The sequence below is a fragment of the Nomascus leucogenys genome, chromosome 24 (genome assembly GCF_006542625.1).
Source record: "Nomascus leucogenys isolate Asia chromosome 24, Asia_NLE_v1, whole genome shotgun sequence".
NCBI lineage: Eukaryota > Metazoa > Chordata > Mammalia > Primates > Hylobatidae > Nomascus > Nomascus leucogenys.
Window position 1 is genome coordinate 22,770,419 of NC_044404.1, and position 22,942 is coordinate 22,793,360.

A 22,942-nucleotide genomic window follows, 5' to 3' on the forward strand; every position below is an offset into this window, starting at 1 on the left:
TGACAGGCAAGAACTGAAAATAAAGGCCAGCCCCACCCCAGTGGATCTTGACCCTGGTAAGGGGTCTGTAGGCTTAAAAGGCGGAATCTTTCGTTTCTCCTCTCACCCTGCTCACTCAAATAGGAACGGTAGTGGCTCTGCCAGCCCCACCCCAGTGGATCTTGACCCTGGTGAGGGGTCTGTAGGCTTAATAGGGGGAAATCTCCTGTTTCTCCTCTCTCTCTCTCCCTGCTCACTCCTGTTCTGTCTCCCTCCCCAGCCTCCCAGGCTGCCTCCTCCTGGTGGCCTTCCAGGATGACACCCATTTCAACTGGACTCTTGGAGCTTTAAGAGACGACCCAATTTTCCAAACCTTAGATGGATTCCCAAAGCCTGTGGTACCCCATTTTCTTGGTATGGACTGAAGGGAAGGGATTGCTGGGACATTTTGATAGTATGTGGGACAAAGGGACACAGGAGATGTGGGTAGCATAGACTTAAACTGCCTTCGACTTAAACCACCTGCTCCTCCACTGGGCTCCTCCACCCACTCCACAGAGTTCCGAGCTCCTGTTGAAGTCTCCTTAGTCAGGAGTGGGCTCCCAACCGCCAGGGGTTCAGCCTGGGTGATTGCCGCAGCCACCCTGCAGCCGCCCACCATCCAGACCTCAGTAAAGTCTGTTAATGATGATGGTGATGAAGGCTGTCAGAGCAGGGCAGGGCCCACAGGGTTGGGGCTGGGGTTGTGTTCTCCCTGAAGGGACGGCCATGCACAAAACCACGGCTTCACAGACAAGTCCATTCCACAGCGTGGGGGTGGCTGCGGCTTTCCCCAGATTCACCCATGGACTTCCTTCACCCCATCCCCAAACTGCACTGGGAGCAAGATCAACAGAGAAGGAGAAACCTAATACAGAGATAGACGAGTCTGCAGTGATGGGCTCGCGGGCCAGCTCAGAACAACGGGGCAGGGAGGGGAGGCCTGGGGTCTGCCTGCCAGGGCCCAGCCCACCAGTGCCTAGTGACCCCCCACCCCGCCCCAGACCCACCCCAGGCCCTCGGGTAGCGCCAAGGCCCAATCTCCCACTCGGAGGCCCCCGGCCCAGCCCCAGTGCCTGGGAAAGCTGCCTGTTTTGTTCCCAGATGCCACCCCCCCACACACCCTTTTTTTTTTTTTTTTTTTTTCCATTCATTGCAGTTCGGTCCCTTTCGAAGCCGCAGAGACCCGGGTGGCAGGGCTGCGGCGAGGGGGTGGGACTCCCTGCCCTGACAGGTAGTGCCGGCCCCCGCTTTGGGAAGCCCCTTCCCCCGCCCTCCCCTCCGTCCGCTCTCCCTGCCCCTGTCAGCCGCGCCAGACGCTCTCCGGCTTTGCAGCATTCAATAAAAATTGAGAAACATTTGGGCTGAAATCGCTGCTTTATCTGGAGGAGCCACAGCGCCGGGAGAGACCACTGCTGCGCGGGGGGAGCCCGGGGTCTCAGTGGCCCGGGCACGCGGGGTCGCCGCGCTCCAGCACCCGCGCTGGCCCCGGGTGACCCTACGGGCTCAGTGTGGGGACCCGGGCTCGCGGCGGCGCGCGGCCGCCGGGGGCCGGGGCGGGCGCGGGGGACGGCGGCCCGGCCAGGCTCCCCCCGCGCCCGCGGCTCAGGTGGGCCGTGCCCAGCGCTGGCGGAGCCCGGGTCCCCGTTCTGCCCGGGCTGGATGGCTCATTCTGCTGGCTGCGCGGTGGCGGCGGCTGTGTGTGCGCCGCGCCTTGCCGCCCCCCCTGGCCCCCCGAGCCCGGGGCGCGCGCTCCCGCCCGGGCCGTCCGGGCCCCGCGGCGCCGCGGCCCGAGGCCCCGGGAAGCGCAGCCATGGCTCTGCCGAGGCTGGGGGCCGCGCTGCTGCTGCTGCCGCTGCTCGCCGCCGTGGAAGGTGAGCGGGCGGGCGGGCGGGCGATGGGGGCGGGGAGCGGCCGGGCACGGGCGGCCGCCAGCGCCCACCTCCGCTCCGCGGCCCGCAAAGTTTGCCCGGGGGCCGGCGCCGGGCGCAGGTGGCCGCGGGGAGGTGTGTCCGGCCGCGCCGGGAGGAGCGGGCCCCGCGGGCGCCCGGGGAGCGGCGGGCGCTGATTGACTGTGCCAGGAGGAGGCGAAGGGACCATCTTGCCGAGGCTTTGTAGCCAGCCGGGCGAGCGCCGCCCAGGGCTGGGGGCTGCCCACGCGCGCTCGCCGCCCCCGGCTCGGGCAGCCGCCTCGCGCCGGCCTGGTCTTGCTCGGCACAGGGTGGAGGGGCGCGGGCCCGGCCGTGGCTGGGGGCGGGGGGGGGGCGGCGCTCGGTCGGGGCTGGAAAGTTTGGCAGGGAGCAGAAGGAGGGAGGCACCGCGGCCGGCCGGGGTGGGGGGCTCCCGGCCCGCGCCCCCGAGATGGGGCCCGGCGCCCCGGAGAGCAGGGACTGGCAGAGTGGAAGGGAGCGCGCCAGCCCCCGCGTCGGTGCCTGCCCATCGCCCGCGGCGTACAATGGGGTCCCCTCCCCGAGAGGACTGCGCGGGGGATGGGTCTGTGGGCATCTCTCCGCCGCGCGAGGTCTCCGGGCACCCCCGCCGGCCACCGCCCCGCGGCCGCGGCGCTCAGCGTGGCGGCTGGAGCCCCGGGAACTCTCCAGCTGCCGCTGGGGCCGGACCAGATGCTCTTGCCATGTGTTGGCCTTGGCCAGGGTCGCCGGGCCCTCTCCCCGTGGCCTCGTGTATTGGTACCACCCGACCCCCAGGGGGGCAGGGGTAGTTGCTAGTTCTCCCGAGCCAGGTTGCTCTGGAGGGAAAGTTAGTGCGGTCTGGGTGTGTCCACCAGGAATGGCCGAGCTTGCAGGGCAAGAAGCGACCGTGAATAATGGTTCTCACGTGTACTGCACTTTACAGTTTTCAAACCACTTTACAGTTTATGAAGTACTTCGCACTATACGCAGCTCTCTGTGGTTTACAACGTGCTGCACAGTTGACAAGGTACTTTAAGCTTTACAAAGTGCTTTCCCGCCCACAATTGTGTTGGATCCCTCAAAATACACCTTCTGGGGAAGCCAGGTAGGTATGATTCCTACTTCGCTTTAACAGATAGGGAAACTGAGGCTCTGAAAAGTCCGATGTCTCACCCAGGGCCGTTGGGTGACAAAAATAGAACCCAGGTCTGTGGTCTTTCTTTGAAACCAGCGCTCAGCTGGGTTTTGTTGCGCCTAAACTGCGTGAGCCCTTCCAGGGTTCTGCTCCCGTGGGCTGAGGGATGATGTCTGTGTGCACTTCTCAGGCCACTTTAGGGTTGTGGGGAGCCCCTTCCCTTCTTGCAGCCTGAGAAAAACAACATATCAGATCAGGCATGGGGGCTGCAGCCTCTGGGAAAGGCGTCGTGGGGGACCTTGTGCTACAACTTCAGTTTCTCTTTCGGTAATGAGCACTTTAGTGACCGCAGTCAGGGGGTGGGGGGTGTCCCTGGATGGCAGCCACAGTTTCTGGCACTGAGGCAGCTGTCCTCTGGCTCCTGGGGGATTTGGCGGCTGCCTGAGGTTTCCCGGAGTGGGGCCACTGGGGCACTGAGGGTGCCACGGGCCCTGGGTGTGGAGGGCAGCCCTGGGGCCTGGCTGCTGGCGGGAGCTCTGTGGAATATGGCTGAGGTACCACTTATTAACTCTGGCTTTGGGGAAATGACTCATGCGTTGGCCCGCTATACATTGGGATGTTTACAGTATTATGGGGAGCTTGGCATAAATATTGCTATTTAGGTTGCAGTCAGCGGTGCTGGAGGGGAAGAAAATTGGCCCCTCTCTCGTTGGAAGAGGCCTGGGTGTGTTTTTAATTACTCTGGGGTAGATGGAAGGGCCACGTCTGTCCAGCCATCACCCTGGCAGAGGCTGGTTGGAATCTGGTGGGCTGTGGCCAGCCTGGACCCTGGCCCTGGACACAGGGCTGGTGGGCGCTGACGTCACGGGAGGGTATGGCTACTTGGACTGCCACTTGGGGGCAGGGTGGGGAAGGGAAGCCACAGCAGGGTGGGAGGAGGGCTGCAGCAGGCACCCCAATGCTTGCCTCAGGCTCTTCTTCGCTTTGCCCCCTGGACACTAGGAAGTTAGTCCATCAGTGGTTAATAAGGAGCTGGCTGAATGGATGAGGAGATGGTGTGAGGTGGAGGTCAGAGGGCCTGCTTCTCATTTACTATGGGACCCTGGGCCAGGTCCCTTCCCTATGGGGGCCTCAGTTTCTCTGGGTGTAAAATGGCCTGGCTAAATATCTTGTAGAGTCCATCGTCTACACCCTACTTCCCCTCTTTGAGCCTCATTCTCCTCCCCCGTCCAATGAGGGTGATGACAGCGCCTGTCCTGCCTGTCTCCTGGGGTGTTTGAGATGACGGGTGGGAGAAGTCCCCCTTCGAAGCCAGGGATGGATGGTGCTGCCTGTGCACATTTGGGAGACACCAGGGTCCTCCTGAGGGTGACACAGTCTGTGGAGACAGGACTGAGCCGTGGAGCAGTAGGAGGGTGGCCCCTCTGGCTCCCAGAACCCAGAGCCACATGGCTACCACTTCCTTCCCTTCCTCCTTCCTTGTCTCCTCAGCCCGTAAAGGGCTGTCCTGCTGGTTAAGTCCCCAGGAAATCCCCAGCTCCAGCCTTCGGAATGGGGGAGAGGAGAGTGTGTGTGTATACGGGGGGTTTCTAGGTTAGGACGGTAAGCTTAGCATCTCCCCCAAACTGTGAGACCGCCCCCCACCAAGGGAAAGCAAGCATGGAGCATGTGAAGTGGGGGCTTACAGCAGGATGGAAGAGCACTGGGGAAACGTCCAACAGGACAGGAAGCCGGTGGCAGACCCGCCACTAGATGGAATCCAAAGGTCAAGGTCTCGAGAAAATCAGCCTCCTTACATCTGCTCCTTTGCTCTCCAAATATCGATAGAGTTTCCTCTCTGGCTGGCAGGGTGCTGGACTCCGGGGCAGGCAAGGAGACGGGACAAGCTGACAGGGAAAAGAGTGGGCGAGACAGAGCGTGATACGGGGTCCAACGAGCTTCCCAGAGGAGGCTGTGAACCCCCTGGGGCGGCAGGGGCACTTGAGGACAGAACAGGGTTATTTCATCTTTTATGCTGTTATGCTTTGCCTCATTTTCTCACCACCCATTTTCCCTGCTATGAAACTTTCTTAGCCACCTGTCATGCTAACGAACTGTGTTCTCAAGAGTTAAAGAGGTTGACTTTAGAACTTAGAGGATGTGGAGAATTTTACTTAAAAAAGGAAATAGCATGTCTATGTGTCCATAGAAAGACACGGAGGCAGGATGATCAGGTGCTTACTTTGATGTGTCTGAGGAGGGTCGGTGTTGAGGGCAGCAGTGGGGTTGAGACTGAGAATGGGAGTGGGGTGGTCAGGTCCTGACGGGCTAGAATGGAAGGCTGGGGAGTTTGGATCAGATGCTGAGGGCAGCAGGGAGCCCTTGAAGGTTCTTGAGCTATCAAGGGACCTGGCCAGATTCATGCTTGGAAAGATCACTGACTTGCGATGTGTGGTGGCGTTCGGATGAGCCATATCTGGTCCTGGACAGTCACAGTAAAGCCAGCTTGTTGGTTCCCAGCTAGACTGTGAGCTCCCTGAAAGCAGAGACCCATCTGGCTCATTTTTGTGTCCACAGTTCTGGTCTGACGAGCTCTGTTCAAATTCCTCCTCCCCAGAGGCCTTTCCTGATTCTCTCTTCTAAAACAGACCCAGTTCTGCTCCTTTCCATCCCGCCTGCTTTGTTGTGCTTCATGAAACTCATCGCCACCTGAAGAGGCATCAAAGACTTGTTTGGTGTCTGCCTTGCCCACTAGACTGTAAACTCCAGGACTTCATCTGTCATGTTTGCTACGACATCTCTGGTGCCTAGAACTGTGCCCAGCCATGCAGGTGCTCAGTAACGGAATGACACTGTCACCTGAGGAACATGGAATGAATTGAATGTTGAGTGTACGAACAGATGGATATATGATATTGTGTTATGTGATGAGTATTGGGAGAATGATGTGGAGATGGAAGAAAGTCCATCTGGCAGAGGAAATCAAGGAGGTCTTCCTGGAGGGAGATACCAAGGGGATGGCTTGAGTAGAGATGCAAGAAAGTGCTTGGGGATAATGAATAGACCAGTTCAGCTGGAGCAGAGCATTCAGATGGGCCAGCAGCCACTGTGTGCTAGGTAGACAAGTCCACTTCTGATGGGGGTGGGGGAAGCCTGCCTCCCTCCCTCCCCCAACTCGACTCTCCCACCTCCACCTCTACCCTACTGGGCCCACCTCTGGGGCATTACCTGTCTAAGACCCAGCGACCTTCCATTGGGATTAATTTGGAATTGGTTTTCCTTTTATGTCTGTTTCTTTTGCTTCTCATTTTTAAAGGAGGCTGCTTTCATGTATTTGTCTTAGCCAGGAAATCAGGCCTTAGATTTAAAACCTAAATGTTGTAGAATTTGAAAGCCAGTTGACTTATTCACTCATTCATTTCTCCATCCATCCATATATTTTTAAAGAGTCACCAGGCACCTAGTTCATGTCAGGGGCTGGTGGGGAGAAGGGATTCTGCCTGTTGTGGGGAACGGGGCCAGCTGACTTCACAGGCAGTGTGTGGTAGAGAAAACGCATAGCCTTCAGGGGCAAACAGATGTGAGTTCAAATCCCAGCTGTGTGCTCTGGGGCGAGGAGCGCAGACTCCCTGCACTTCAATTTCCCCCTGGGTTCCTGTGTCAGACACCCATTAAATGCTGTGGACATTAAATGCTGGTCTCAACCCCTCTAAGGTCCTTTCCTCAATGACGGCAATGTGGCCCCCTTTTTGGCATTTAGTTTGTCCAGGCACCAGATCAGCCTTCAGTGTCTCCCCTAACCCACCCCACAAGCTCCCAAGTTCCCCCAAACTTGGGATGGCAACCCCCCAAGTGTGGACAGACTCAGACTCCATCCCTGCCTCTTTCTCCAGAGCCCTGTGAGGGGAAAATACTCAGATTCCTAGTCCAGGGGGACTCTTCTCTGGGTTCCCTGAGTCTCTTAAGTCCTGGGGATGTATGATCACCCTGAAATTGTTGTAGAACATTGGATGGGCTCCCTCCCTCCTGTGGGATTGTCCTAGGCACCCTTGGCCCTACTTCCTCAAGGTTCTGCATTAGCGCCAAAGTGGGAACAGGTTCTTTTTTTTTTTTTTTGAGATGTAGTCTCACTTTGTCACCCAGGCTGGAGTGCAGTGGTGCCAACTCGGTTCAATGCAACCTCTGCCTCCTGGGTTCAAGCCATCTTCCCACCTCAGCCTCCAGAGTAGCTGGGACTACAGGCATGTGCCACTACACCTGGCTAATTTTTTTGCATTTTTAGTAGAGACAGGGGTTCACCATGTTGGCCAGGCTGGTCTTGAACTCCTGACCTCAAGTGACCCACCCACCTTGACCTCCCAAAGTGCTGAGATTACAGGCCTGAGCCACTGTGCCCTGCCTGGGACAGATTCTATGGACCAGTTTGCTGGGCATTCAGCCTGTGGTAGCGTCTGGTCAACTCTGCCTGCCCAGAGCTCACCTGTGAGTTTAGACTGGAGACTGGACCTCTGCACATAGAAAGGCCCCTAATAGGAAGAGGCAGATGGAGCCTGCTGGTGACAGGATGCCTGGGCTGGGCAAGGCAGGGGACCCATGCTCCCACTGAGGGTGGAAGAGATGCAGAGCAGAGTGGGCCTCCTGGCAGAGGAGGATCTGCCACACCTCCGACCAAGGACCTGTCTCCTGACCTGGCACCTGCATGCCTCATTTAGCAGGAGATCTGGGAGATGGGGAACAAGGTTGGGGAGTCTGTATTTTTAACATACTCACCAGATCTTTCCATTAGGCAGGCAAATTTGCCCCCCAGCGGCCTATGATAAAACACAGGACTCCTGGGAAAGAGGAAGAGAAACCTCAGCAGGAAACTGGAAAAGACTGAAATGAAGTGAAATCAATCAGAGTTAGCGCCCACCAGCCCTGGCTGCCGCTGGCTCCTGCATAAAAAGAGGGTTAGCTGGGGGAAGGCAGGGAAGGAAAGAATGTTTGCACAGCTCCCAGGGGTGGGGCAGCAGGCCAGGCAGTTGTTGATTGTGGCAGCACCTGGAGGCTCCCTGATTGGGATCAGCTCAGGCCGTCTGATAAGGCTGCCTTGAAAGCATTTTAGGGGCTTTTAAAGCAGCTGCCTTCTGGAGGGTGCAGGAGGGAGACACCTGTCTCCCCAGTACCCCCGTGTCATCTGGGGGCTTGCCTAGGACACCCTCACTAGGTGAGCTTCCTGGAGCCATCTGTCGCCCTGCTGCAGCCCCTGCGAGGTGGGAGTGTCCTCAGAAGAGGGGACCTCGCCTGCTGTGTGGCCTTGACCATGTGATCCGCTCTCTGAGCCTCAGCTTCCTCATCTGGAAACTGGAGAATACTGCACATGTGTCAGAGGCTCATGGCGAGGATTCAGTGAGATGCTGTGTACCGTGACTGGCAGAACTGCCTGGCACTCAGCTGTGCCCATTCTTTATTAGTTTCCATAACCATTAAATGTCAGCAGCACCCTCGTGCCCCCGGCCAGAATGACTTGCCCCTTTCTCTGAAGTCCCACAGAGCCTTTGCTTAGCCCTGATCACTTTCTCTCCTGTTCTATAAACAGCAGAGTGGGGGTTACAGGAAATGTGTGTGGAGTCAGACTGCTCCGTACTGTGTGTCCTCTGGCTTGCGTTTTCACCTCTCTGAGCCTTGGTTTCCTCATCTTTAAAATGGGGGTAGTCATTGTTCCTAGCTCTTGAGATGGTTGTGAGCAATGGATGTGTTAATCTGAGGAAGACTAAGCTGAGTGTGTGCCTCAGGTGTGCTAAGCTTGCAATAAATGTTAATGGTTGCCATCCTTGCTTTCTACCAATGGGAAGCTCAATTCACAGTAGGGAAACAGGGGGCCAGTGTACCAGGTTTTCCATCTCCAGCTCTCCCCCACCCCCTCTGTTCTGAGCCTTACAGGGCAAGGGTCTGACTGGCTTGCCAGGTGGCTGAGAGGCCCCTCCAGCCTGCCCACGCAGGGTACCATCAGGTTTTCTCAAAGGCCCCCTCCCTACTCCAATTCAGCCTCCCTAATCTGGGAAAGGGGTAGACTCCTTCATGGCCGTGCCCTCCTTCTTGGCCCAGTGCCTGCCAGGCACCACCTTCCCTGCCATGATCATGGGAATGGCTGTCAATTCTTTTTTTTTTTTTTTGTGAGACAGAGTTTTGCTCTTATTGCCCGGGCTGGACTGCAGTGGTGTGATCTCGGCTCACTGCAACCTCTGCCTCCCGGGTTCAAGAGATTCTCCTGCCTCAGCCTCCCTGAGTAGCTGGAATTACAGATGCCTGCCACCATGCCCGGCTAATTTTTTGTATATTTTAGTAGAGACGGGGCTTCACTATGTTGGCCAGGCTGGTCTCAAATTCTGACCTCAGGCGATCCACCTGCCTCGGCCTCCCAAAGTGCTGGGATTACAGGTGTGAGCCACCAGGCCCAGCAGCTGTCAATTCTTGTGCCAGACATTGTACTAACAGCATTATGTGTGTTGCCTTGTGCAATTGCCCCAAGAGCCCCACAGGTCGTTGCATTATTATGCCCATTTTACAGATGAGAAAACCAAAGCTCTGAGAGGAGTGACTGGCTCAAGGACACCTAGGGAGTGGTGAGGCAGGGATTCAAACCCAAGTCTGGTGACTCCGGAGCTCATGCTCTTCTCCACTTCTGGAATGTGCCTCCCTGCTCAGAGGAAAGGCTTGGCTCTGATGAGGGTCTGTAAGGCAGCTGTCCAGCCTCCAACTCCATCAACATCCTGAGATAATGCAAGTGGGAGGGTTCTAGAACTCACAAACCTGCCATAAAAATGCAGTCTCTGTCATAATGGTCAGAATAATGTTGTTCTAACTTAGACAAATCGGGTGTTAACTCATTATGTTGTAAGAGGCGCCTCCACAGAGAATGGAGACTATGAAACAGTCACAGGGCCATTTGCAGCTTGTACTTCCAAATACAATAGCTCATCGGGCGTTCACAGCCATCCTGAAAGGGGCAGGAGCCATGGGGCCCACTTTAGAGATGAGGAAACTGAGGTCTGGGAGATAATATGACTCACCCAAAGCCAGCAGCGGGACCAAGCTTGAAGCTCAGGGCCAATCTTAATAGCTCATCTATCCAGTTCGAATTCTTAGCCAACATTTGAAAATCAAGAGATTTTACAGAAAAGTCCTGTTTCTGGCGTTTCAGAAAAGTCGGACAATCTGGTTTCGCTGGACCCACGTTCCCACATGGCCACAGTTGGCTGGAGTGACTGCCTCTTAAGATAGAATGTGTGAGCACCAGGGGTACCTCTCTACTGACTTGCAACATACATTTGTCTTGGTGTGTTGCAAGTCGGTGGAGAGGTACCCTTGGTGCTCAACCTCCGTAAGGGCTTGAGTTTGCCTCCTGGATCTGCCTCTGTTACCCTGTGTGACCTGCCTCTGTTACCCTGTGTGGCCTCCCGAGCCTCAGCTGCCTCTTCTATAAAATGACAGGGGTGAGACTCAGTGGTTTTGGAGGCCTCTTCCAGCTCCAGGATTCAGTGCCCAGTGCCAGGGTTCAGGCAAGGGAAGGGAGAGCTACAAACAGTATAGGACTACCAGTCCTGAAAAGCGTATTACTTATCTTCAGCAAGTTGCCACAAAACCTACGGGCTTAAAACAATAATGATTTCTTAGTTGTCCTGATTCAGTGGATTGGCTGGGCTCAGCTGGGCACTTATTCTGTTCCTCGGGTTGTCAGCCGGGATCACTCAGGAGGCTGCACTCAGCTAGGTTGGGCTGGAAGTTCCATCATGGCTTCACATACATCTTTGAGGCCCTCATAGAGAAGGCTGGAAAGCTGGTCCCCTTACGCTCCTCGCTATCTCCCATCCTTTGCTAGTCTAGACTGCACCTCTATCCATGGCAAGTAGCTCCCAAAATGGCGAAATGGAAACTGCAAGACTTCTTAAGGGCTGGGCTCTAATGTCACAAAGTGTCACCCCTGCAGCCTTCTGTGCTGGTCAAAGCCAGTCACAACGCCAGCTCAGATTCATCCCAGGCTTCCTCATCAGGTTCAAGGAAAAGGAAAATATACTGGGCTTGATTTTTTTGTTTTATCCTTGAAGAGAAGTCCCATTTCTTGCTCAACTGTTTAGCACAGAAAATTTAATATTGGTTATCCAGCGTCCCACTCAACATGTCCTGACCCACTGAATCAGGTGACACTCAGAGTTCAGTGCCCGCCCCTGCACGCTGTTGTTTTCCATGTTTCTTGGGCCAACCTGTGGTCCAAACTTGAATCTAGATCCCCCTTACTGGGAGGAGTGGCTTCATGTTTAGTAGGGGGAGGAATCATTGGCAGCCATATTTGTAGACAGCGTCTCACAGGTAGTTTATCGTCCAGTCCAGGGATGGCGGTGGGGAGGCAACAGGAAGCCAGAAATCTCATTCCCTCCCACCCCACCCCCAGCACTTACCCCCAATTGTCTTCAGTGTTATCTGCCTCTTCTGAGAAGGCCGGGACTTTCCACTTCACCATGTACAGCACAAGGCTTGGCTCATGACAGATATTAGATAGATGTTTGTGCAATAAACGAACCTAAAATTCATGAAAAATGGCAGCCTGGAGTAGTAGATATTCAAGACCTAGTGTGAGGTGTGAGGCCAGAGAAAGGGGCCTTGGGCTGGTGGGATTGAACTGAAAAGATGCGTCCCAGGTGCTCCTGTGGCCTGGGGCAGGTCACTTCACCCCTCTAGGCCTCATTTTCCTCATCAGTGAACTGGGCATCATAATTTCAGGCACTACAGAAGGCTGTGCCGAGGAGTAACTGTGTTCTTCATCCTGCTATGAAAGACCCGGTAAAGGGGTGACTGGTTGTCACTCCCACCATGGCCAGAGGTCATCGCAGGAGTGGGGAAGCACTAGAGGAAAAGAAAAAATTCTAAAGGCATGGGCCAGTTATCGTCCAATTAAGTTTGGACCACAGGTTGGCCCCAGAGCATATGGAAATGTGTACAAACAGTGAAGTGAGTGGGTGGGACCACTGAGCTCTGAGCGTCGCTTCCAAAGACAGTTGAGGGGGTCCTGGGCAACACATAGTCAAAGTTGACACATTAAACCATTGAGCAAGAAATTGGGCTTCTCTTTGCTGACTGACCAGGAAATCTGGCCTAACGTAATACAGGGAATAAATCACAAGAGTCTTGATCAGAGACCCCAGACTTGTGAGCTGGCCTGCGTTGTGAATGAGTGAGGTGACTTGACTATTGGAAGTATAATAGTGCCCCCAGGAAGAGCGCATGTCCAGTCTAAAAAAGGCAGGTGCTACCCACTCCTGACCATGTTGTCACACAGGAATCTGTGTCCGGTTTTGCCAGATCTTCTGATTTGCAAAGTTCTTTTTTTTCCTGTCACTTTTTTCTTAGACAAGGTCTCACTCTGTCTCATAGACTGGAGTGCAGTGACGCAATCGCAGCTCACTTGCAGCCTTGACCTCCTGGGCTCAAGCAATTCTCTCACCTCAGCCTTCCAAGTAGCTGGATCCATAGGCACCTGCCACTGCATCCAGCATTTTTTTTTTTTTTTTTTTTTCCTGGTAGAGACAGAGTCTTTCACCATGTTGCCCAGGCTGGTGTTGAACTTGTGAACTCAAGCGATCCTCCTTCTTCAGCCTCCCAAAGTGCTGGGATTACAGACATAAGTCATTGCGCCCAGCCTGATTTGCAAAGTTCTGATGCTTATGGGAAAACTGGTTTTTGTTTTGTTTTGTTTTGAGTCTCGCTCTGTTGCCTAAGCTGGAGTGCAGTGACACTATCTTGGCTCACTGCAACCTCTGCCTCCCAGGTTCAAGCAATTCTTGGGCCTCAGCCTCCTGAATAGCTGGGACCACAGTCATGTGCCACCACACCTGGCTAATTTTTGTATTTTGAGTAAAGACAGGCACCTACCACCATGCCCAGCATTTTTTTTTTCTTTTTGGTAGAGACGGAGTCTTGCCATGTTGGCCAGGCTGGTCTCGAACTCCTGGCCTCAAATGATCCACCTGCCTCAGCTTTCCAAATTGTTGGGATTACAGACATGAGCCACCATGCCTGGTCTGAAAACTGGTTTTTGAATGTTTACTCATTTTATTTTAAAATACAGTTCTGGCCAAACCAAACCGTGTTTGCTGGCTGGATTTGGCTCACTGGCTGGCAGTTTACAACCTCTGGTTTAGGTATTTGGGGTAAAGAAATAGCAAGGGTATTGTTAGCACCATTGTACAAATGGGGAAGTTGAGGTTCAATGACTTACTCAAGGTCACATAGCTGGTAGGCACTGGGAGGTGTTAAAACATGGCTTCTCACCTTGAAATGGGGAATCTCTTTCCCTGTAACTTCCCTGCATGGTCCCTGTTTTCCACCCTCCAGAACAATCCAGGAACATAAGATCCATCTTGCAGGCATCTGCCACGTTCGAAGGCAGAAAGCATGTCTTCCCTAGGTTTCTTCTTGAGGGAGGTAGAGTTGGCAGAATGAATGAAAAGCAGCATGGTCTTAGACTAGAACCATGCTAGATTGGACCTCTGGCTCTGACACTTAACAGTGTGACCTTCGCCCTCTTAGCTCTTTGAGCCTCAGCTTCTTGAACTATACAATGAGGTTAGACAAGGCGTCCTAGAAGAGGTGACTTCTAAGATGATTCTTAAGGAAGAGCCAGGTGAAGAAGCAGTGAGGCAGCCATTCCAGGCAACAGGAACAGCATCTGCAAAGATCCGGATAGGAGGCCCGTGAGTGTGTGATGTATTTGGGGAGCTGGAAGGAGTCCTGTGTGACTGAGAATGGGGCATGCCAAGCACTGGGGCGGGGTGCAAGCTGCCTGGCCCCAGCAGGGAGAGAGCGTGGGGTCAACATTCCCATTATGGCGACGACATATGTCCACGGCACCAACTTGTCACTTGGCCTGAGTCCATGGGAAGCCGGAAGGACAAAAAGCATCAGAAACGTGTAAGTGGGGAGAAAGCGGCTTAGCGCACAGTGGGATGCGTCCCGCCTGAATGGGGCTTCTCCGCCTCTCATGGGGAGGCAGGGCCTGGGAACAGCCTCGTCCAGAGCCCGCAGGGCCTTTTTGGAACCCACGAAAGGCCATGGCCCAGGGAGTCTGTTCGAGTCAGGGCTCTGGCCGGTACATCCTCTTGCCTGTCTCCATCAGCGTCAGCTGTCACTCCCCACGGCCTCAGATGGCAGCTCCCGCAGCCCTCGGGAGAACAGTGGAAAAGGGCTCCCGAGCTGCCAAGGAGCCCCTGACACTGGGTGCCCCCGGCTGGCCCGGAAGCACAGCCATGCCAGCAAAGCTCAGGACTCCCTCTGACCGGCCCCTTCTGGAGTTGAAAGGGTGATGAGGCTGGGCCCCTTGGCCTGAGGCCAGGAGAGGGAGGCGATATCGGGGGAAAGACCCTGAACTTTGGAGACTTGCAGAACTGTGTTCAAATCCTAGTCTTTCCACTCACCGGCGGTGTCAGGGGTAAACCACTTCACCCTCTTCAGCTTTAGCTTCTCATCTGTAAAGTGAGGATACTGTCACCTACCCCATGGTGTTGTTTGAGGAATTAAAAGAGCTCATGTATTTTTTTTTTTTAAAGCAATTGTTTTACCAAGCCTCTCTCATCCTCAGTATCTCAGCCACTCAAAGACAATAATAATAGTAGTAATAGTAACAGCAGCAACTAGCATGTATTAAGGACTTGCTAAGGACCAGGCACTGGGCTTAGGTATTATTGTTAGCTGAATCCTACAGATGAAAAAATTAAGGCTTAGAGAAGGCATTCATGTACCCATGGCCATTTGGCCAGTAATGGTGGAGCTAGGATCCAAGCTTAGGCGGTCTGGCTCCAAGATAAATGGAGAAAGAGCTGATTTCTTTTCTTTTTCACATTTCAAACATACAGAGAGGTTGAAAGCAGAGTAAAACACCCGTCTAGCCTTCACCTAGATTCAACAATCATCAGCATGTTTACCACACTTGCTCTCCTGTGTGTTCTCACTCCCTCTGCCCCCCTTTCCCCCTTGCACGTGTGTGTGTGTGTGTGTGTGTAACGTAGAGATATATATTTTTTCTGAGCCATTTGTACATAATTTGCATACATGGACAGAGAACTAACATTTACTGATAATTGACTCGTGTTGTCTAAGGCCGGCTCTCTAACCCTTGTTTTAGATCACTTTGCCTGGCACACAGTAGGATTTGAGTATTAGCAGCGACCAGGAAGAGTAACTGGTATTACCCACAGCTTACCAAGTACTCCCCCTATATTAGCTGGTTCCGTCCTCACAATGGCCTGGCATAGAGCTCTTGTGTTTTCTTCATTTTCAGAAGAGGGAAGAAAGACTCATAAGTTAAATAACTCGTTGCAAAATAAGAAGTTGGGATTTATACCTGGGTTTGCTTGGCAGCAAAGCCTGTTTCACAAAATCTTAGGGCACCCACTTTTCTCTCCCTCCTGTGTTTAACCCTGTTGTAGCCATCAGAGCACAGCCCAGGGCAGCAGATGGCAGCTTCCCACCCAGCTGCCGCAGGACATGGCCCTTTCTCTCTAGGAATCAAGGGGGAATTATAGAGTCTGGTGGACTTGGAAAAACTGGGGACTGGCCCAGGGCTCACAGCTAACCAAGTAGTTTTGAGGACTCAAGGCTTTGGGCTCCTAGAATCCACCATACTGTTTTATGTTGCTCCTCCCTCTCCTCCTCGCCTGGGTACCCTTTTCACCATCTCTCCCTGGTCAATTCTTGCTACCTGTTAAGATGAAGCTTGAGCATCTCTTCCTGTGTGAAGCCTGCTCTGATCTCTCTCACTGGCTCCTCCCCCTTCTGCGCTTGGTGGCCTCTGTGTCCTTGGTGGCAGCTTGTATGCACCCTTTTTATATTGCCTAGGTTATGCCATACCATGGATAGGTTTCTCCCCAACCATACTGGGAGATTCTCATCCATGCTGGTTGGGTAGTGTACAGTTAGATGGTTGGATGAGCAGCTCAGCAGTTGGATGAGTGGATGAGTGATTGATGGTTAGATGGATAAGTGGCTGGATAGATAGAGGATAAATGCATGGATTGGATGGTTGAGTGAATGACAGGCAAGTTGATGGTGAGGTAGATTGTTGGGTGGTTGATGGTTGGCTGGCTGGCTGGATAGATGGAGAGGTAGATAGATAACAGGTTGGTTTCGTGAGTAGAGGGACAATGGCAGGATGGTTGCCTGTTTTGGATAGCTGGATGGATAAATCAATGAAATCGACAGATAAATAAACAAACACCAAAAACCAGAGTGCATTTCTCCCCCTGAGACTCCCTTTTGTGTCTGGACTGTGACATCTCCTCATTTTCCAGTTTCTGGCCCTGGAAAGAGCTAGCAAACAGCACACTCCCCAGGTTTGGAGAAACCTTCTGAGCCATTGACTATGGATTTGCCAAGGTTTTTGCACTGGGGAGTTCTGGAGAAGTTGGCCCCCAAAGTGAATTTCTGTAAAGTAAATCCTATTTTCCCATTGACTTGGCCCACACTTTTGGAGATATGTTCCTGCTGTCAAAGGCTGGTGACAGGTGGGGGAAGAGCTGGAACTCCCTTGGGTGTCAGCTGCCCCGAGCTTCTACTCACTCCACCTTGAGAGCAGACTGATGCTGGCCAGGAGCATAGGAGCTTAGAGCCAGGGGGAGATGCAACAGCAGGGGAAGAGATTTGGCATCTGGTCCCAGAAGCCTCTGCTGCCAGTGGGATGCTCTGCTGCTAGGCTTCTGGGATAGCACACTCCATCTCCTCCAGACTGATCTGTTTCTGTTCATCTGTCCGTACATCCTTCCTTCTCACAATCCCACCCTCCCTCCTTCATCCATCCATCTGTCCATCCATTCAGCAATCATTTTTGAAAGACTAGGATGCTAGGGGACATAGAGGGAAATTAAAGAGAGTCGACGTTCTGATGGCAAAGAATTATATCCCAGTAGAGGTGATAGGCAAGGCCTCCTTCCTCCTCTTTCTCCTCCTACTCCATTGCTTTTTCCTCTTCCTCCTCCTCTACCTCTTCTTTGTTTTCTGCTCTTTCTTCTTCTTTTCGTCTTCCCTTGTCAATGTCATGATCACAGCAGCCTCCACCGTTAAGTCCCCACTAAATGCCAGGCACCATCCCAGGTGAGGTTCTGACATGCTCTAATTTATCTCAGCAACCCTGCATAATAGTTTCTTTTTCTTTTTCTTTTCTTTTTTTTTTATGAGATGGAGTCTTGTTCTGTCACCCAGGCTGGAGTGCAGTGGCACGATCTTGGCTCACTGCAACCTCCGCCTCCCAGGTTCAAGCGATTCTCCTGCCTCAGTCTCCCAAGTAGCTGGGATTACAGGTGTGCACCACCACACCCGGCTAATTTTTTATATTTTTAGTAGAGACGGGGTTTCACCATGTTGGCCAGGCTGGTCTTAAACTCCTGACTTCAAGTGATCTGCCCGTCTCAGCCTCCCAAAGTGCTGGGATTATAGGTGTGAGCCACCACGTCCGGCCCGTAATAGTTAATAATGCTCATTTTGCAGGTAAAAAAGCAGGCTCTAAGATGTTCAGTGATATACCCAAGGTCACACTTTTTAGTACATACTTGTGTATGAGATGGAATGTGTTGAGTGCGGAGGGGAAAGTCCTCCAGCCTGTGCCCTCCGGATGGCATTATTTAGTAGGTAGGATTTTGATACATAGTGGATGGAAAGAAGGGCATTCTTAGCAGGGGGAACAGCCTAGGCAAAGGCCTAGAGGCTGGAAGGGGGCAGGTTTGTACGAGCCATGGTGAACCAAAGTGTGAGAAAGAAATGGCAGGAGAGGTTTGAGTCCATTAAGAGAAGCCTTGAGTGATGAGCTATGGCTGACGCTGGAAGCAGTAGGAAGCCACTGAAAGAAATCAGAAGGAGGGAAAGGTTCAGGACGATGGCCATGAAGCCTGGCATGGGAGAAGGATCCAGAGCAGGCAGAGGCAAGCTGGAGGCCAGGAGGGGCTATATGGGCCTAGCCTCCATTAAGCCAGACTCTGGGTGTGGCTACTTCTGCCCAGCCAGCTACTTCAGCAGTGGGAGAGGCCAGGATGTAGCCCACATCCTTGGTGGATGGGCCACAATGGCAGGGACAAGGGCAGAGAGAACGAGTTAGGGCAGAGCAGCTGCCTGCCTGCCTTCTCCCCTCACCGAAGCCCCACAGCTCCCAGCGGGCTGTTCTGCATCCTGTCCCACCCTGCCCACTTCACTCCTTGAGCCAGGGAAGGGTTGCCAGTACCTTGCTGGGCCTCAGCTCTTCCATCGAGCCTGGACAACCCAAGCAGCACCCTGAGAATCATCCTAGAATATGCAGAATGTCAGAGCTGGACATATGGGGAAGCTGAGGCCCAGAAAGGGACAGCTGGTTGCCTGAGGACACACAGAGATAGTGGCAGGGCTGGAACGTGGGGCTAGATCTATAGCCTAAAACGCCTTCCAAGGGAGATAAGTTGGTGGCTCCCTTTTCTAGCTGTGGAGGCTTGAACATATTTTTCTTTTCTTTTCTTTTTTCCTCTCCTGTCTTTGCGTATGTTTTTTCTTTTAAAAAAAAAACAAAACTTTTTTTTTTTTTTGATAGAGATGGGGTCTCCTCTGTATTGCCCAGGCTGGTCTCAAACTCCTGGGCTCAAGCAATCCTCCTGCCCCAGCCTCCGAAAATGCTAGGATTACAGGTGTGAGCCACTGCACCTGGCTGAGACTTGGACAAAGTATTTAACATCTGCCTCTAGCCCTCTTGAGAGGAAGGTGGAATAAAAATAAATAGCCTTTAAAAAATGTGTTAACCACTCTGAACCTCAGTTTACCCTGCTGTAAAATGGGGATGATAATAATAATAAATAAAACATTATTTAGTCATCATTTTTCCTATCACCTCCCTGTAAGAATGTAAACTTCACAAAGGCAGAGATTTTTTTATCTCTTTTGTTTACAAATGCTCAGCATGGCACCTAGGACTTAGCAGGTGCTTAGTAAAAAATTACTGAATGAATGAATGAATGAATGAATGAATAAGGAATACATACGATTTATGGGTTCCTCACAATGTGCCTGGCACTGCAGAAAATGCTTTCCATGCAGAATCCTGTTTAATCCTCAAAACAATCCTGAGGTGTGGATTGGTACGATTATCTCCACTTTGCAGAGGAGGAAACTGAGCCTCAGAGAGATTACACATGACTTACTCGTGGTCACGCAGTTCCTGGGTGATGGAACTGGGATAGAAGCCCTGCTCTGTGGGGCCCCACAGCCTGCAGGGCTGCACAGCTGCTGCAGAGCCGGGCGAGTGCTTCTGGGAACTATTGTGGGGCCTGGCACGAAGTAGGTGCTGGATAGACCATGGCTCTTACCCTAATTCCCCCATTCCCCTTTTCTGGACTTCAGCTTTCCCACCTGGAAAGCTCCAGGGCTGGACTCTGACCTTTTCACCGTCCTCCCACATGGACTGATCACACTAGGGATGATCTTCTCCTGGCTGATGACTCTGAGGCCTGTTGTCCTGCCTGATCATGACCCCCCAGTCCCGAAGGGAAAAGGCCTCTGGAGGTGTCTCAATGCTCACTTCCCCTCCGGGATCTCAGCACCTCTGTGGTCTGTCACTTGCTTCCTTAGGGGCCCTGAATTGGCCTCCATGCAAATCTGCTTGCATGACAGCTCCCAGCGGCCTGCGGGAGGAGTGTTTTCTCGGCTCCCTGGCGGCATCCGTCCCAAGGTGCGAGGTTCCAGCTGCACGCGGCAGGCCAGGCTGCCGTTCTGTCTGGAGCGCTGCGTGGAGAAACAAACACAGCTGTGTTTATTCCAGAAATTACACATCCTGATAATCTGCTCACTCGGGGTAATGCCTCCCAGTTGGGATCACAGGGGGAGTTGCACCAAGGTTCCTGAACTTCTGGGCAGGTTTTAATTCTCTGTGACATCTGTGCTGTTGGGCAGACCTTGGGCAGCAAGTAGACCTCAGCCAGTGGGCACCCAGACAGCTTTGGAATGCCCCATTCTGAGGGGTGTGGACATTCTCACCTGGACATGAGATGCTGGAAGGAGATGACCTTTTGTCTTGAAATCTCCAAATTAGGATTTCAAGCCTGACACCCTGGCCCATAGCCACACTGGGAGACAGAAACACACAGACCTATATTAGGAGACCATGACCCAGGATTGGATCGTGAATCAAGTCATGTTGTTGCTCCAGAGCATTTCCACAACTCCCTGTTGCTTTTGGGTCACTCTCCCGTGGCCCATAGGCCCTGTGTGGTCTGCTTCCTGCCCACTCTGCCTAATTTCCATCACCCACCTCGGTCTAGGGGTTCTAGCCACTCTGGCCTTTCAGTTCCTTTCAATTCCTAGACTCTTCCCACCACAGGGCCTTTGCACTGCTTGGTCCCTCTAGCTGGAATGCTGTTCCCTTATCACCGGATAACTCTCACCCATCCTCCATGTTTTCAAGGAAGTGTTCTCAGAGCCCTGCATAGCTCCATGGGCCAATCTTTTGCTACATTTGTCAACATCATAATTTTAAAATAATTAGTGTGTTTCTTTGAACATCTCTACCTCTCCTACCAGACCGTCAACTTTACAAGGGCAGGGACCATGATCCAATTGCTTCATAACTGAGATTCCCTGGGCCTAGCATAGCTCCCAGCCCCTAGTAAGTGCTCAACTGATATGTATTGATTGGAAGAATGAATGAATGAATGCACGGCTCTCAGATGATTGAAAGGAGGATATGCTTCTGTTTGTTCTTTTGGGTGACAGTTGGCAGAGTGCTGTGACATCCATCATCTCCCTTTAATTGAACGGAGTGGGATTGAAGTCTGCAGGGGCTTGGCACAGGGCCAGGCCCCAGGGTGGGGGTGTGGGATCCGAGGTGAATTAGGCATCGTGGGCCTGGCCTTGGGGAGCTCAGACACTGGCTGTGCACAGCCCCCTGGGAGGAAGGTCCCACTGGTATTGTTCTCCTGGATGGACAGATGAGGCTCCTAATACTCAGAGCCAGGGGCGGAGGCGGGGGTGGCTTGATGAGGCCACACAGCTAGTCAGCGGGACAGACGTGCACTCAGATCCAACGGATATCAAGCCAGGTGGCCCTTCCCCCACTTCTTGTGGGCACTTGGGTGGGACGTGTCAGGGATCCCTGGCCTTTGGGGGTCTTGACATCCCAAGCTCTTACCAGCCGTGTGGCTGTGGACAAGTTACAGGGGGCAGCATGGATTGTCCTGCCCTATGGAGGTTTTATTCTAATGGACAGGACTGATGCCAGATATCTAGTGAGTAGCTTAAGTAGGGATGGCGCTAAGAAGAAAACTGCAGCAGAGATGGGAGGGCCAGCGAGAGGAGGGATCAGGAAGGCCTTCCTGAGGAGGTGACATCTGAGCAGAGGCCAGAAGGAAGCAAGAGAGGGGGCTCGGGCTTACCTGGGGGAGGGTGTTTCAGGCAGTGGGGAGAGCTGGGCAAAGGCCCTGTGACAGGGGTGTGCAAGGCAGCCAGCGTGGCTGCAGTGGGAGGGCCAGGGGAGAATGGGAGCAGTTGACACAGTTGACACAGCCATGGCAGGACTTTGGCTTCTACCTGGAGTGAGATGGGAGCAGTGCAGGGTTCTGAGGGGTGACGGGATCTAACCTGGGTTCAGGAAGCACCACTCTGTCTTAAGAGGCCAGAGAGTGAGGGGCAAAGCAGGGGACAGGAAGGACCATCACAGAGTCTAGGCGGGAGACGGTGGTGGCTGGACCAAGCGGGCAGTGGTGGGGAGTTGTCAGTAAGCAGCCCTGGTTTTGCCCCCCAGGCTGCCTCACATAGTTTGGGGGATCCAGAGGGGGCAGAGAGAAAGTGGACCTTAAATGTCTTCTCCCTCTGGCCCCCACTCGCCCCAGGAGGCTCCGTTGGCATTTTTGGCATGGAAGCATATGTCTCTTTCTTTCTAACGTAAATTGATAATGTATTGACAATGCGATCTCCTGGCAGCCAGGTTGGTGACTCTAGCATGTGCTAGATCATTCTGGGGGGGAGTGGAGGGCAGAGGGACAGAGAAGAGCCTGGCCCGGGCCCAAATCCACCCCCGTCAGGACTTGCTGAGCGACTGTGCACAAGGCCCTTTCCCTCTTTTGAGCTGGGGGCTGCACTGGGGGATTAGCAGACCACCGAGGGGCTCTGCAGTCATACCAGCTGGGTTCATGTCCTGGCGCCAGCTCTTACTAGGTGTGACTGTGGACAAGTTGCTTCACTTCTTGGAACCTCAGTTTCCTTATCTGTCAAATGGAGAGGGTAATAGTCCTTACCTTAGTAGGTGACTGAGACATAGTAAGTGCTCAATAAATAACCATCATCGGCTAGGTGTGGTGGCTCACGCCTGTAATCCCAGCACTTTGGGAGGCTGAGGCGGGCGGATCATGAGGTCAGGAGTTCAAGACCAGCCTGGCCAACAGCCTGTCAAACCCTGTCTCTACTAAAAAGATAAAAATTAGCCAGGCATGGTGGCGTGCGTCTGTAATCCCAGCTACTCTGGAGGCTGAGGCAGGAGAATCGCTTGAACCCAGGAAGTGGAGGTTGCAGTGAGCCAAGATCACACCACTGCACCCCAGCCTGGGCAACAGAGCAAGATTCCATCTCAAACAAAACAAAACAACAACACAAAAAAACATCACTGTATAGAAGCCAGGGCACAGCAGCCAGGGCCGGAATGCTTTTGTCTGGCCTGTGCCCCAGTCTTCGTCCCACCCAAGAGGAATTTGCCTGGTCTTTGGTTTGAGCAGTCCTAAGGATCTCTTGGGTCTCAGGACTTGCAGAACTTCTGCAGCAGCTGCCCTGGAAGGCAGCCCCCTCTAGTGGAGGAGATTCAGCTCGGGGCCATACAGACCATTTACAGGCTGTGTGACCTCAGCTTGGGAGCACAGCCTTCCTGAGCTCC

General features: G+C 53.4%; 1 protein-coding gene across 4 annotated transcripts in view; it reads left to right on the plus strand.

Moving 5' to 3' along the window:
- Nucleotides 1-1,618: 1,618 nt before the first annotated feature.
- Nucleotides 1,619-22,942, plus strand: part of EPHB2 (EPH receptor B2) — a 208,160-nt gene continuing 186,836 nt past the window's right edge. For all 4 annotated transcript variants that reach the window (XM_030805557.1, XM_030805558.1, XM_030805556.1 and 1 more), the window contains exon 1: nucleotides 1,619-1,892. In XM_030805557.1, the coding sequence (XP_030661417.1) occupies nucleotides 1,832-1,892 (61 nt within the window). In that variant the 5' untranslated portion in view covers nucleotides 1,619-1,831. The remainder of the gene's footprint in view (nucleotides 1,893-22,942) is intronic.